Genomic DNA, 15,100 nt, shown 5'->3' with positions numbered 1-15,100 from the left:
GTATCTTTGCTAGCCCTTTGCAATACAAAGAAAATCTGTCACAGCCTGCGCAGTCATTGATAACAAAGAATTTAGTTGACCCAAACAATGGGCACGGTTTCATATATATCCTTGAAGTCTGGCTCAGTGTTCTAATGGAAAGCCCTTGTTAATTTCAACAGCTTGATCTGTGGCATATTTGACAATGGAGGGGAAATGCAGCAGAGGGTTGCACTTACAGTACTGCCAAGTTTAGAAGGCTATTGAAGAACTATTTGGCCCCTTGTGTTATAGATAAAGGCAGAAGCCAAATCTTTATGGCTGTTGCTACTAGTAGGATCTTCTGGTCCCGCTGATGGTGAACCCTCCCTCCCACTGCAGGATCCCAGCAGTGTGGGATGTGAACAACGGGAAAACCCATTGGCAGTGAGTTAATGACAAAGAGTCATGTGGACATGAAACATCAGCTCTTTTCTTTCCTTCCAGATGCTGCCAGACCTGCTGAGATTTTCCAACATTTTCTCTTTGGGTAATCCATTGATAGTGGTGGGTCCAGAAGATCACGCTGCCAATCAATGGTGGACTACCTCCACCATCGCAAACCATGCTGCAGTAGGAGCTTTGGGGGGGGGGCGGGATGCTGGTGGTGGTGGTGCAGGTGAGAGGGGTAATATACCACCCATAAAGTGCAAACATAAGTAGGTTATGCTGAACCATTATAAATTAATGGATAGACCACAGCTGGAGCATTGTCTCTTATTCTGGGCTTCACACTTCAAAAAAGATACTAAGGCCTTGGAGAGGTTCTAGAGGCTGATTTTCTACAATGGTAGCAGGAATGAGGAGTTTCAATTATCTGGAGAGGCTGGAGACGCTGGGATCATTCTCCTTAGCACAAAAGGAAGATTAGGGGAGATGTAATTTTTTATGGACTACAGCTCAACCTTCTACACCATTACCCCAACAAAGCTCATCTCCAAACTCCATGTCCTAGGCTTCGGGTCCATCCCCTGTGACTGGATCCTAGACTTCCTAACCCACTGACTGCAATCAGTAAGGACAGATAATGATACCTTCTCCACTATTATCTTCAACGTTGGTGCCCTGTGAGGCTGTGTCCTCAGCCTTTACTATACTCCTTATACACTTATGACTGTGTGGCAAAATTCTGCCCCAATACCATTTTCAAGTTTGCTGATAATACCACCATAATGGGTCAGGTCTGAAACAATGACGAGATGGAGTACAGAAAGAGATAGAGGATCTAGTGAAATGGTACGACAACAATAATCTTTCCCTCAATGTCAGCAAAACAAAGGAGATAGTCATCGACTTCAGGAAACGTAGTGGAGAACATGCCCCTGTTTACATCAATGGTGATGAAGAGGAAATGGTTGAGAGCTTCAAGTTTCTAGGTGTTCAGATCACCAACAACCTGTCCTGATCTCTCCATGCCGACACTATAGTTAAGAAAGCCTCTACTTTCTCAAGAGGCTAAGGAAATTTGGCAAATCTACTACCACTCTTACCAATTTATACAGGTGTGCCATAGAAAGCATCCTTTCCAGGCGTATCACAGCTTAGTATGACTCTGCTCTGACCAAGACCGCAAGAAACTACAAAGGGTTGTGAACATTGCCCAGTCCATCACTCAAACCAGCCTCCCATCCATTGACTCTGTCTACACTTCTTGCTGCGTCAGAAAAGCAGCCAGCATAATCAAGGACCCCATGCACCTTGGATATACTCTCTTCTACCTTCTTCAATTTGGAAAAATATACAAAAGTCTGAGGACACATACCAACTGACTGAAGAACATCTTCTCCCCTGCTGTCATCAGACTTTTGAATGGACCTGCCGTATATTAAGTTGATCTTTCTCTGAGCCCTAGCTATGACTGTAACACTATATTCTCCTTTCCTTCTCTGCTATATACTCTATGAACGGTATGTTTTCTTTGTATGGCTCGCGAGAAACAATATGTTTCACTCTATCTCAGTACATGTGACAATAATAAATCAATCAATGGAAAAGTTCAAAATTATGAGAGGTTTTGATAAAGAGGGAGAAATTGTTCCCATTGGCAGCAGAATATAGCTTTTAAATAATCACGAAAATAGTCCAAGGGAGTTGAGAATTTTTGTTTTATGCAATGTGTTGTTATGATCTGGAATGCACTACCTGAAAAGTTGGTAGAAGCAGATTTGAAAGTAACTGGGAAGACACTTTAGATTGCCAATAAGGGAATTGCATCTCTACATAAATGAAAAATAATTGTAGGGTTATGGGGAAAGCAGGAACACGGTACTCATCGATAGCTCTTTCAGAAAGCCAGGACAGATGGATCAAATGGGCATCTTTAGTATAAAAAGCAAATTATTGTGGATACTGGAATCTGAAACCAACAGAGAAAATGCAGGAAAGTCTCAGCAGGTCTGGCAACATCTGTAAGGAGAGAAAAGAGCTGACGTTTCGAGTCCAGATGACCCTTTGTCAAAGCTAAAAAGCATAGAAAGTGGGAAATATTTATACTGCAGGGTGAAAGAATGAAAGGTGAGTCATAGCCACAGAAACCAGGGAAACCAGCTAATAGCTGTCCACAGAGAGAATAAAGGATTTGAATGGCCAAACGACAGAGAAACTAAAATGAAGATGTTTGTTGGGGCCGGTGAGGTGGGGAGGGGGGGAAGCTAAAATGAAGATGTTTGGGGTGGGGGATGTTTGGGGGGGTGGGGGGGAGATAAAATGAAGATGTTTGGGGTGGAGGGGGTGGGGGGGGGAATGGATGGGGCAGAGGTAAGATTTAGAAAAGGAGAAGCAAAAGGGGAGAAAAGGTAAGGAAAGGGGCGTAAAGTGGAGGGAAAGAGTGGGCGGGGGGGAAGAAAAATGAAGAAAGACAATAAATAAAAGGTAGAGAACAGTGAAAAATTAAAAAAAGAAAATGAAAACAATGAGGTGGGGTCGAGCAAATCATCTGAAGTTGTTGAATTCGATGTTGAAACCGGAAGGCTGTAAAGTGTCTAGTCAGAAGATGAGAAGCTATTCCTGCAGTTTGCGTTGAGCTTCACTGGAATGTTACAACAGGCCATGGACAGACATGTGGGCATGGGAGCAGGATCGTGTGTTAAAATGGCAAGCAACCAGAAGATCAGGGTCCTGACTGCACACAGACCGAAGGTGCTCAGCAAAGCAACCACCCAGTCTATGCTTAGTCTCTCTGATATAGAGGAGACCACATTGGGAGCACTGAATGCAATAGACCAAATTGAAAGAAGTGAAATGCAGTTTAGTCTGGAATGGATGATTTGGACCTTTGGATGGTGAGCATAGAAGCGGTGAAGAGATAGGTGTTACTGCGATTGCATGGGAAGGTGCTATGAGTGACGGGAGAGGTGTTGGGTATAGTGGAGGAGTGGACTAGGTTATCCCGGAGGGAATGGTCTCTGCGGAATGCTGACAGAGGGAGTGAAGGGAAGATGTGTTTGGTGGTGGCATCACGCTGGAGTTGGTGAAAATGGCGGAGGATTATGCTTTGCATACGGAGGCTAGTGGGGTGAAATGTGACAACAAGGGAGGCTCTATCCTTGTTCTGGGAGGGAGGGGATAGGGTGAGGGCTGTGGTGCATGAAATGGAATGCTTGCTGTTGGCGGCCCTGTTGACAACTGTATATGGGAATCCATGGTTGAGGATAAAGGAGTACATATTAGAAGCACCACTTTGGAAAGTGGCATTACCGGAACAAATATGACGGCGGCAAAGGAGCTGAGAGAAAGGGATAGAGTCCTTACAGGATGTGAGGTGTGAAGAGCTGTAGTCCAGAGAGTTGTGGGAGTCAGTGGGCTTGTAATGGATATTGGTAGATAGTCTGTTGCCAGAAATGGAGACAGAATGGTCAAGGAAGGGAAGGGAAGGTGTATCAGGTAAAGGTGATAGAGGGGTGGAAACTGGAAGTGAAGCTGTTGAAATTTTCGAGGTCTGGACGAGAGCATGAAGCAGCACCAAAATGCTTACATTTCAGTCCTTGCCCTGCTGCAATGTTCCAGTGAAGCTCAACGCAAACTGGAGGAACAGCATCTCATCTTCCGGTCTCAACATCGACTTCAACAACTTCAGATAATTAGCTCTATCCCACCTCGACCCCTTTGTTTTCATTTTATTTAATTTAATTTTTTACTGATCTCTACCTTTTATTTCTTTATTGCCTTTCTTCATTTTTCTTCTTCCCCCGCTCTTTCCCGCTACTTTATCCCCCTTTCCTTAACTTTTCTCCCCTTTTGCTTCTCCTTTACTAAATCTTACTTCTGTCCCAACCATTTTCCTCTGACCTCCACCGCCCCCCCCCCCACACACACACACACACACACACACACACACACACACAAACATCCTCATTTCAGTTTCTCTGCCGTTTGGCCATTCACTTTCTTTATTCTCTGTGGACAGCTATTAGCTGGTTTCCCTGGTTTCCTTGGCTGCGACTCATCTTTCACTCCTTCACCCTGCAGTCTAAGTATCTCCCACTTTCAGTACCTTTTAACTTTGACATAAGGTTGCCTGGAATTGAAACATCAGCTCTTTTCTCTCCTTACGGATACTGCCAGACCTGCTGAGATTTTCCAGCATTTTCTCTTTTGGGCTTCTTCAGTGCTGCATGACTCTGTTAAAGGGAAAGTTATGGTGATGAGAGAAATATGGAATCATTGATCATAACGGCACAGTGGAGATGTGTGCTATTATGATCAGAGATCGTACATCTATAACCATACATCAAAAGGCAGGAGTTTATTGTGGATTGGAGACCATCCCTGCAAAGGTGCGAGCTCCATTGTGGAAGGTTGCCAGCTGAATCCAGGCAGCCAGCCTATGTCCCTTGCATCTGACTGCAAATGAGAAAGGAGTTTGTGGTATTAGCAACAATACAAAGGTGTGTGTGTGTTACGCCTCATCTACAAACAGGTTTCTTGCAAAATTCATCAGACATGGTGCAAACTTATGTTGGAAATGGCTGTCCCCTCTGAGGCATTATTTCAAGCAAAGCATGCGATCATGGACCTATTGCACACATTTTGTCATTGTCCATGTTTCTTGGAGGTGCAGGAAGCAGCCAAGAATCAGTGCTAAGATATCAAACCCCAAGTGTTCCTTTGCTGATATCACAGCCAACAGTCATGGATTTTGGGGAATGTGATGGGAAGGGAGGCAGGGGTGCGAAAAGTGGGAGATCAAGAGAGTTAGAGGTTTTGATGGGGAAGAGGGTTAAAAAATGAATTGAATGCAGTAATTATGGACCAGAGTTTGCTGGAGACTGAGTCAGGGCATTTCACAGTCTGACCTGTTAGACTTTCTTTCTCACCCTCCAACTCAGAACTGCCTTGCAAGTTGCTGGAAGTATGAACTGATAATTGCACGGTGAGGGGAAATAAAGCCTCTGGGAACTTGGTGAAAGATAACACTAAAGGACAATGGGATTTAACAATTGAGCAAGAACCAGAGGAAGGATAGAGAAGTAAGTCAGCTGAATTAGAGTTAATTTAGATACAGAAAGAGAAATAGAGAAAGGGAAAGAAAGTTTGTGCTTAGAGAGATACCTGTCCAGTTTCCATCAGGTGCGGTTGTTGGTTCTGATCATTTTCTTAATCCTAGTCTTAATAAAAATGCAACATCTTTAAAGCAATAAAGTCTTTGTTACCTATCCATTATCACATGTACAATTAATCTGCACATACATTTTATCAAGTACTTTCATTGTAAGTTCTTACATCAAGTCCTATAATGGAATCTGCCGGTGAAAACCTCTTATCTGTCATTATGCATCCCTTCCAGTTGGTGCATCATTTTAAGAGGGTGTGGAACTGGTCATATAGCTGTTAGTTGGTGAAATGGAACTACAGTGGCCATTCAGAAAGTAATCAAAGAGCTGTTAGCAGTGAAAATACTGAAAAACAACAGATGGAATAAAATGACTATGTCAATATATTTAGCAATAAATAAATATGTATACATTAAAACATCTCAGAGGGACTTGCCAGATTTCTGACGCAGCAGGAGCTAGGGGACTGATAAGAGTACACTAATATATAGACTGAACCGTCTAAATGTGTTTAATTGCATTTACTTGTTCTCAGCTGCTTACCTTTGTTAAATTGATGTCTGTTGCTTACACGTGTTCCTCTCCTGGTCTCACTGTCCCCTCCTGTCTTAATCCTGCAGGTACAATGTGGATTCAAGGAGCACAAACATTTCAAAACATGTGAGTCTGGAAATCAACTCTTATAAACAGTGATTGGGAGCTTTCTGTATCGCTGGGTTGTAAATCGCATAAAATCAATCTGCCTACATTACAACTGGATAGCATGGCAAGTTGATAGTATCCATGGAGTTTGTGCTCCACACTCTGTACTCTACCCTCCATGGACAATATATACCTCGTAGATTTTTCGGGTTGGAGCACTGAATTGTTATGGGAATGAACTGGCAATAAACGTCAGTCCAGAGACTACTTTAATGAGATAAAGTCAGAAAAAGTTTATTAAGTCTTCAGGTAAACTAAAGCAATAAATGTAGGCATTGATTAAGGTCTAATACGGGCAATTTGTTTCCCCTATTAAAAGTGGGTGGTGAGTGCACAGTGACTTTGTTTCTTTTAGCTTTTGGTCTTCAGGTTTTTCTTTTCTGTTCCTCTCTCTTCTTGTCTCTTGTCTTCTGGTTTCTAATTTTCTCAGTCACACGAAACTGATCAGGAGGGTCTCTATTACTGTGGCTCTTACCCAATTAACCCTGGCGGCATGGTGGCACAGTGGTTAGCATTGCTGTCTCACAGCGCCCGGGACCCAGGTTTGATTTCCGGCTTGGAGTTTGTGTGAAATTTGCATATTCTCCACATGTCTGCATGGGTTCTGTCTGGGTGCACTGGTTTCTTCCCACAGGCCAAAGATGTGTAGGTTAAGTGGATTGGCTGTGCTAAGTTGCCCCTCAGTGTCAGGGGGACTAGCTAGGGTAAATACATGGGGTTATGTGGATAGGGCCTGGGTGGGATTGTGGACTCAATGGGCCAAATTACCTCCTTCTGCACTGTAAGATTCTATGATTCACACTCCCCTATCACCTTCAGCCCCATGGTGAGGCATGCTTTTTTTGACTAACCAGGAATAGTTCACATGGCAGTTACTAACCTTGTGTATTCACATAATGTTAATGTTCTGCGCATTCATTGTTGCTGTTTCCCTCTTATCTTAAGCAACATTCTAATGTTTCTTCTCTCATAATAAAGATCCCTGTTCCCTGCCTGTGGTGAATATCCCTTTAAGGGCAACGCAGCAGAAGAGACTCACCTGGGCTTGAAGAACCAATTGGGATTGAGAGTTACTTAATCACCCCAAGGGGTACATGATGGCAGAGTGATTAGTACTACTGCCTCACAACACCAGGGATCTGGATTCAATCCCGGCCTTGGACCACTGTGGAGACTTTGCATGTTCGCCCGGTGTCTGCGTGGGTTTCCTCTGGGTGCTCCAGTTTCCTGCCACGGTCCAAAGGTGTATGGGTTAGGTGGATTGGCCATGCTAAATTGCCCCTTATGCCCCAAAATGGGATTAGTAGGCTGAATATGTCAGATTATGAGAATAGGGCTTGGATGGGTTGCTCTATTAGAGAGTTGGTGCAGACTCGATGGGCTGAATTACATCTTTCTGCATTGTAGGAATTCTACGATTAGGCAGAAAGTATGTAGTAGATATTAGGGACTAGGGCTGTCGTGGGTGCAGGGGGTGCTGATGTTCGAGGTGCAGTTTTTCCTTATTAATTAATACCCTTTGCATTTCTGATGAAGTCTGTGAAAATGCATCATTACACTACCCTTTTTTCTTACACAAGCAGCATTAACTCTTGCGAGAGTTTTAAAATGCGATATATTTTTCCCATGCTTCCACTGTCACAGCATTTTTCATGCTGTGCCCTATTTTAAGCTTTCCCATTCTACTATTCTACAAAGAAGGGTATCTAATAAAATCAAATGTTAGTTTCTAATAGGGTTAAATATTGATAATCTGATTAATAATTATGTATAGGTTGAATATTCTTTATCCATACATCCAAAAACCAAACACGTTCAACAGCCAAATTTTTTTTGAATGGATATGTGATTAATTTGTAGGTTAATAAAGCAATTTAATATTATATTCCAGATGCGATAAAGTGCCAACAAGTAAGATGTGTGTTTGAGAGTTGGCAAATGGAGAAACAACTTAGTATTTGTAGACAGTATCGAACCTCGGCATAGGCTATTGTAATATAATTATGCCTGGGCCTACCTTTATACAGTAGGTCTGAAAATACCTGAACACCAAAATGCAATCATAGAACATAGAACAGTACAAAACAGTACAAGCCCTTCGGCCCTCGATGTTGTGCCAAGCTTTGTCCGAAACCAAGATCAAACTATCCCCACTCTCTATCATTTTAGTGTGCTCCATGTGCCTATCCAATATTCCTTCAAAGTTCCTAAAGTGTCCCACTATCACAGCAGGCAAATATTCCACATCCCAACCACTCTCTGAGTAAAGAACCTACCTCAGACATCCATCCTATATCTCCCACCATGAACCTTATAGTTATGCCCCCTGGTAACAGCTACATCCACCCGAGGAATAGTGTCTGAATGTCCATTCTATCTATCCCCCTCATCATCTTATAAACCTCTATTAAGTCACCTCCCATCCTCCTCCGCTCTAAAGAGAAAAGCCAAAGCTCCCTCAACCTTTCTCATAAGACTTACTCTCCAAACCAGGCAGCATCCTGGTAAATCTCCTCTGCACTCTCTCCAATGCTTCCACATCCTTATTATAGTGAGGAGACCAGAACTGCACACAATATTCCAAATGTGGTCTCACCAACATCTGGTATAGTTGCAGCATAACCCTACGGCTCTCAAGCTCTAACTCCCTGTTAATAAATGCGAATATACTATCGGCCCTCTTCATGGCCTTATCCACTTGAGCGGCAACCTTCAGAGATCTGTGGATATGAACTCCAAGAAATCTCTGTTCCTCCACCATCCTCAGAACCCTGCTGTTGACCCTGTAATCCGCATTCAATTCCGCATTCAAATTTGTCCTACCAAAATGAATCACCCCAATCAGCCCCAGAGATTTCAGATAAAGGATATGAACCTGTAATCTTACACCTGCCTGGGGTGTGGTGCTCAGACCTGAAGGGGATCAAACCAGAGTTAGTAACTTAACTTGCACTCCTCTAATTCCAGACCTCTTTGCAATAAAGGTCAACATTCTACTGGTCAACATTTGATGAATCTTTTGATGGGTGGCATAGTGGTTAGCACTGCTGCTTCATAGCACCAGGGACCCAGGTTTGATTTCTGGCTTGGGTCACTTTCTGTGTGGAGTTTGCACATTCTCCCCGTGTCTGTGGGGATTTCTCCGGTTTCCTCCAACAATCTAAAAAAAATGTGCTGGTTAGGTGCATTGGCCGTGCTAAATTCTCCCTCAGTGTACCCAAACAGGCACTGCACTGTGGCGATTTTTACAGTAATTTCATTGCAGTGTTAATGTAAGCCTGCTTGTGACTAATAAATAAACTTTCCTTTTACTTTCATTTATTTGTGCATCTGTCCACTAGCTTTTAGGAACTTCTGCACTTGTACCCTTAAATTTCCTCGATCTTTCACAGTTCCTGATTTCTTCTATGTGCTTCCAGGGCAAGGTTCTCATCCAAGGCCACTTTGTTATAAAGTTGGCCCTTTGTGAAACTAAATTCAGTTTCCTCCATTTCCTGAACTTGTACATAGAAAGTAGCAGGAGGGCTTGCTCTTCAGGCTTTGGTCTCTGCAAATGACAGTCTGTTTAGACAAATGTACATTTTAGAAATGAGGTCAGAAAACAGGAAACAATAGTATGTTTTAACTCACTCAACTAACTCAAACATTAACTCCTCATTAGTGGGGCAACACAGTGGCACAGTGGTTAGCACTGCTACCTCACAGCGCTAGAGACCTGGGTTCAAATCCTGGCTTAGGTGACTGTATGTGTGGAGTTTGCATGTTCTCCCTGTTTCTGCATGGGTTTCCTCTGGGTGCTCTAGTTTCCTCCCACGCTCCAAAGATGTGCGGGTTAGGTTGATTGGCCATGCTGAATTGCCCTTAGTATTGGGGGAATTAGCAGGGTAAATGCATGGGGTTACAGTGATAGGGCCTGGGTGGGATCGTGGTCAGTGCAGACTCAATGGGCCGAATGGCCTTCTTTTGCACTGTATGATTCTATTCTGTTCAATTTTACAGCCATTGTTTCAACTCAATGACTCTTTCGATGCTGTCAGAGAGCATACTTAGGTGGTAATATCAAGGCCAATGCATTAGTGAGCTTATCAAGTGCTGTGCCTCTGAAATTTTTATATCCACTAAAACTGGCGACAGAATGATCGAGTGGCTGGGATGAGTGTGCTTTCACCTCCAGATGCTGGCTTTCGGTCTAGACTAGACTGATGAGATGGAAGTGTTCAGTCCCCGCTGACTGCCAGCATTCTGAGTAAAATTAGTTTGAGCTGCCTCAATCCATTCCAAGTACACATGAGACCACGACACTATAATTCAGCACTAAATTTGCACAAAGAAATTTGCAGTCCCGCTTAGGTGAACTACACAGTTGGTTGCTTGATGAATCAGAAATGTCACATTAGTGTGGGGGTCCTCTGGGGGAATTCAGAGACTGCTCTACTCTGCATGTAGCCCCAGCTGTACCAGTCTCTAGGGTGCTTTTCTACTGATAACAGATGCAAGAACTGAACCTGAACTTGTGACAATTTACTCTGTTTTCCTTGGGCTTCTACCAAAATATGTCAAAGGAAAATAATTTTATTGCAGTTGAAAATGCAAATATTTCTAGCATAGGCCCTGATTTTAGACTAATGGACCAAGTGGGAACAAAGATTGAAGTGATGTCTAACTAGGGCATACGAAGCGCCTCTTGAGTGTATGACATTCTCAGTATCCAGGAACTTTCTATCCAGGAAATGAACGGAGGGGGTTTGTGGAGAGTGTATTTATGATTTCTTGAAACAGGTTTCTATGGAGGCAGGTTCCTGATGAGAAACCAGGAAAACCAAGGAAACTCTGGGGTACAAGTACAGAAACCCCTAAAAGATAGTGGGCAGATTCAAAAATAAATTAAAAAGCTAATACAAAATTGTGAGAAGTGTGATAGGGTAGACAAAAAGAAAGTAGAGGGGTCAATAACCAGGGGGCATAGATTTAAGATAAGATTCAGGAGATTTTGAGGGGATTTGACGAAAAACTTTTTCACCCAGAGGGTGGTGGGAACCTGGAACTCACTGCCCAAAAGGATGGTAGAGGCGGGAACCCTCCCCCTTTAAGAAGCATTTAGATGAGCACTTGAAGTGCCATTGTGTACAAGGCTACAGACAACGTGCTGGAAAATGGGAATAAAAGAGATAGGTGTGTGTGAAGGCCAGCAGAGACATGATGGGCCAAAGGGCCTCTTTCTGTGCCATTCTGGGCGTGATTTTGCCAGCCATTCACATCACGCTCCCTCTGCAGCGAGGTCGGAGCACTTGTCGGCTAGCCAAATCTCAGTTCACTGCAGTGGGATGGGAAAATCCTGCTGGCATGAACGGTGGTAAGGTTCTGACCTATGACTCTACCTGACCTGAACATGCTCTGTTCTTACTGAATGTGTTCGAATAAAGCCAGCAGTGTGACAACCACAGTTATCAACGTTCATGTAGCTGCTCAGGACTCAGTGGTCATTGCATTTTTGCAAGAATTGTGCAAGTATCTTTCTCTTCTGCTACCTTAGAAGGCCAACAGGTTATCTCTTTACTGTTAGGTGATCAGGTAATCATATACAAGATGGCACAACATTAATTATAATTTTCATTCTAAACATTGTGTCACTAACATTCTCCCTTTCTTTATTTAATGCTGCACCTGGTCCTGCTGCATTGGACAAACAGAAGGTGAGAATCTATTATCTTGTCTATTTTAGTTACAAAAAAGAACATAAACACAAATCGAATAGAACAGCTGAAGGGTACTCCAACACCCTGCGCTAAAAGACTGTAAATTGCCTCGGATCTGCCAGCCTCCATTGAGAGTGTGCCGTTTCTGAATCTCTGTGAGCCATGTCGATGGTTGCGGCTGCTTAAGACCCCAGTGGGTGTTGAAGTCAGTGAATGTGTCAGCCCCCGGCATCAGCATGCGTTGTTTATTGCACCCTGCAAATCTGCTACCACGTGGTGAATAGCATGGATGCATCAGCTTCAGATCCCCTTGCAGTAAGACTGGCAATGGCTGCAAACCTCAGTGTGTAATGTAACTGTGTCACTTTCATACCTTAGTATGCATTGGATTTTGCTGATGATGAATTTCAATCAGGTTATCCACATGGCATCAGGCACTTGTCTGTAATGATGGGGGGGCGCAGTCAATTACTCACTGGCTTGTCGATATATTTTGAAATACTCTGTTAACTAATGTATTTGCTGGTTTTATGTAAGCACCTACAGTTGAAACACTAATGGTGAATCAGAAAAAGCAGTCATTATCAACACAAGCTTCACAACCTGAACAGCAAAAACAGGTGGCAGTCCCGAAGAATACATTGCCCAGTGTTAACCAGTGCATTACTTGCAAGTCAGAAAGTTGTGGGCTCAAGTCCCACTCCAGGCCTTCAGCACCTAAGCCTGACTGGCCACAATGCAGCACTGAGAGAGTGCTAAAGGTGTTCTTTTCGGATGAGACATTGTCCCACACAGCTGTTTGTAAGCACATGAAGAATCACATGGGACTGTTCACAGCTAAGCAGCGCATTGTGTGACTGAAGCTCAATTGTCTACACCAGAAGCAGATTTTCTGGTCATCCGTGTCCGTTGTTAATTATGGAACCTACTGAGCTAGACTTTCCCCCCTTGGGTTGGGATTCAGAAATGGAAGCTGGGTTCTGACCTGTGTAAACCCGCTTGGACATATTATTCCCAACAACATCCTCCCCCACCCCCACCCCCTTTCACCCCTCACCATGGAGTTTGGGTTGGGCTGGAGCTGCAGCCACTGCCTTCTGACTGTGCCCCAAGGTGGGAATGGAGGCAGGCGGATGCTAAGGCGGAGAGGTTAGAATGCTTGCCACAATTTGCTGGGAAAATTTGCCCAGTCCAATTCATGACTCCGAGGCACCCTGGCCCCCCAGTCCCTCCCTTCCTCCAGTCACCACAATGCCCTTTGCATACCCAAAATATCTCCTATGCCCCCTTCCTATCCATATATCCCCTACCACCTAACCCCCCCCCACCCCCCCCACACCATATTCCCCCATGTCCACTTACCCAGTATCCACCTTGGGCAGGACACATGAACCCTTTAAGACAGAGACTTCTTGTGACACTTCTTGTGAACGGAGTTGAGGAGGAACTTCTTCACTCAAAGGGTGGTGAATCTCTGGAATTCTCTGCCCGTTGAAGTGGTGGAGGCTACCTTGCTAAATGTTTTTAAGACACGGGGTGATGGGTTTTTGATAAGAGAGGGGATTAAGGGTTATGGGGAGAGGGCGGGAATGTGGAGCTGAGCCACAACAGATCAGCCATGATCTTATTGAATGGCGGGGCAGGCTCGAGGGGCCAGATGGCCTACTCCTGCTCCTATTTCTTATGTTCTTATGACACTCATAGCAAAAATCAATATTCATCTATTCGAACTCTACTTGAAAAAAAATTCTTCTTAAGTGTTCATGCATCCATCAAAATAAACAATCAACCATTCAAAAACTACTTCAAAGAAATATAGTCCTGTTAAATTGTTATAAGACAATCAATCAGACAAAACTCACAGTCAGCTTGATAGCTTCGTAAACAAGCCTGGCTGAACTAAATCCATTAGTGGGATTTGGAACTCAACCAAGCATTCATAATGAGATTCCATTGCAAAACTGAATAAACAGAGCCTGCGGAATTGAATATGTTAAAGCTTTTGACTTTGACTGAAAGTTTTCTAAAAACCTTCAAAAGATGACTGGATTTTAAATCAATATAATAATAAAAGCACAGATCCAGATGAAACATTGCTATCTGATTCTCAATGCTTTTGCATTTATAAGAGTCCTTTATGTACCAGAGAAAGTACTCCAATGCATCCAAACACTTTCACAGTGCTGGTCAATTTAACAGCCACTTACTTTTTCAGGACTGAGCTGTATGATCAATCACTATTAAAAACATATTTAACTTATTGTGCAGCATCTATTTATGACATTTGGAGGAGGGTTTTATGGCCTTGCTCACCCTGAAACCGTAAAATCCTGCCCGAAGTCAACAGACCTTTCCATGGTCTGCCCCGCCGTCCACTCCAATTCCCATGGAGGAAGGAAGGGCCAGTAAAATCCTAGCCTTGAAGTTGGCAGCACCTTTTAAACATACATGTCAATAGGTTCCAAACCCTACAACAGGCTTCATCCAAGTCTCACGACTGACTGACCTGATGTGTTTCACACAGGCTATAGGAGCCCACCTGCCTTGTTGAAAATCTCAAACTTAGGGAATTTCAAAATTGAGACAGATATTTACCAGGTTGAACTCAACAACACTAATGAATGTGCATTGGGTCATGACCTGCAACATTGCGTGAGGTTGGGCCCCAGGCTTGGGCTGACATGTGGAAAATAACATTTGTGCCACACAAATGCAAGGCAATAAACATTACTAATAACAGACACACTAACCACAGCCCCTTGAGATTTAATGGTGTTACAATTATTGAATTCCCCACTGTCAACATCCTTGGGGTTAACATTGACCAGAAGCTCAACTGGACTCACTACAGAAACACAATGGCTACAAGAGCAGGTCAGAGGCTAGAAATACTGCAGCAAGTAATTCACCTCCTGACCAGGAGGTAGACAAAAGACAGGTAACTATTGGCTGGTTTGCTTAACTTCTGTAGTAGGGAAAATGCTTGAATCCATCATCAAGGAAGAAACATCTGAATATAAATTGTCCCATTGCTAAGACGCAGCATGGGTTCATGAAGGGCAGGTCATGTTTGACTAATTTGGTAGAATTCTTTGAGAACATTATATGTGCAATGGACAATGGGGAACCTGT

At 43.5% G+C, this 15,100-nt stretch overlaps 1 protein-coding gene across 2 annotated transcripts in view; it reads left to right on the top strand.

Moving 5' to 3' along the window:
- LOC145335908 (copine-9-like) overlaps positions 1 to 15,100 on the top strand; it is a 374,645-nt gene that overhangs the window by 137,821 nt on the left and 221,724 nt on the right. For both annotated transcript variants that reach the window (XM_080181645.1, XM_080181652.1), the window contains exon 5: positions 6,191 to 6,230. In XM_080181645.1, coding sequence (XP_080037771.1) covers positions 6,191 to 6,230 — 40 coding nt within the window. The remainder of the gene's footprint in view (positions 1 to 6,190; positions 6,231 to 15,100) is intronic.

Source organism: Carcharhinus amblyrhynchos, chromosome 3, assembly GCF_965287045.1.
Source record: "Carcharhinus amblyrhynchos chromosome 3, sCarAmb.v2.hapA, whole genome shotgun sequence".
Classification (NCBI taxonomy): Eukaryota; Metazoa; Chordata; class Chondrichthyes; order Carcharhiniformes; family Carcharhinidae; genus Carcharhinus; species Carcharhinus amblyrhynchos.
Note: the sequence above shows the minus strand (reverse complement) of the source record. Positions and strands in the feature narration are given on the sequence as shown.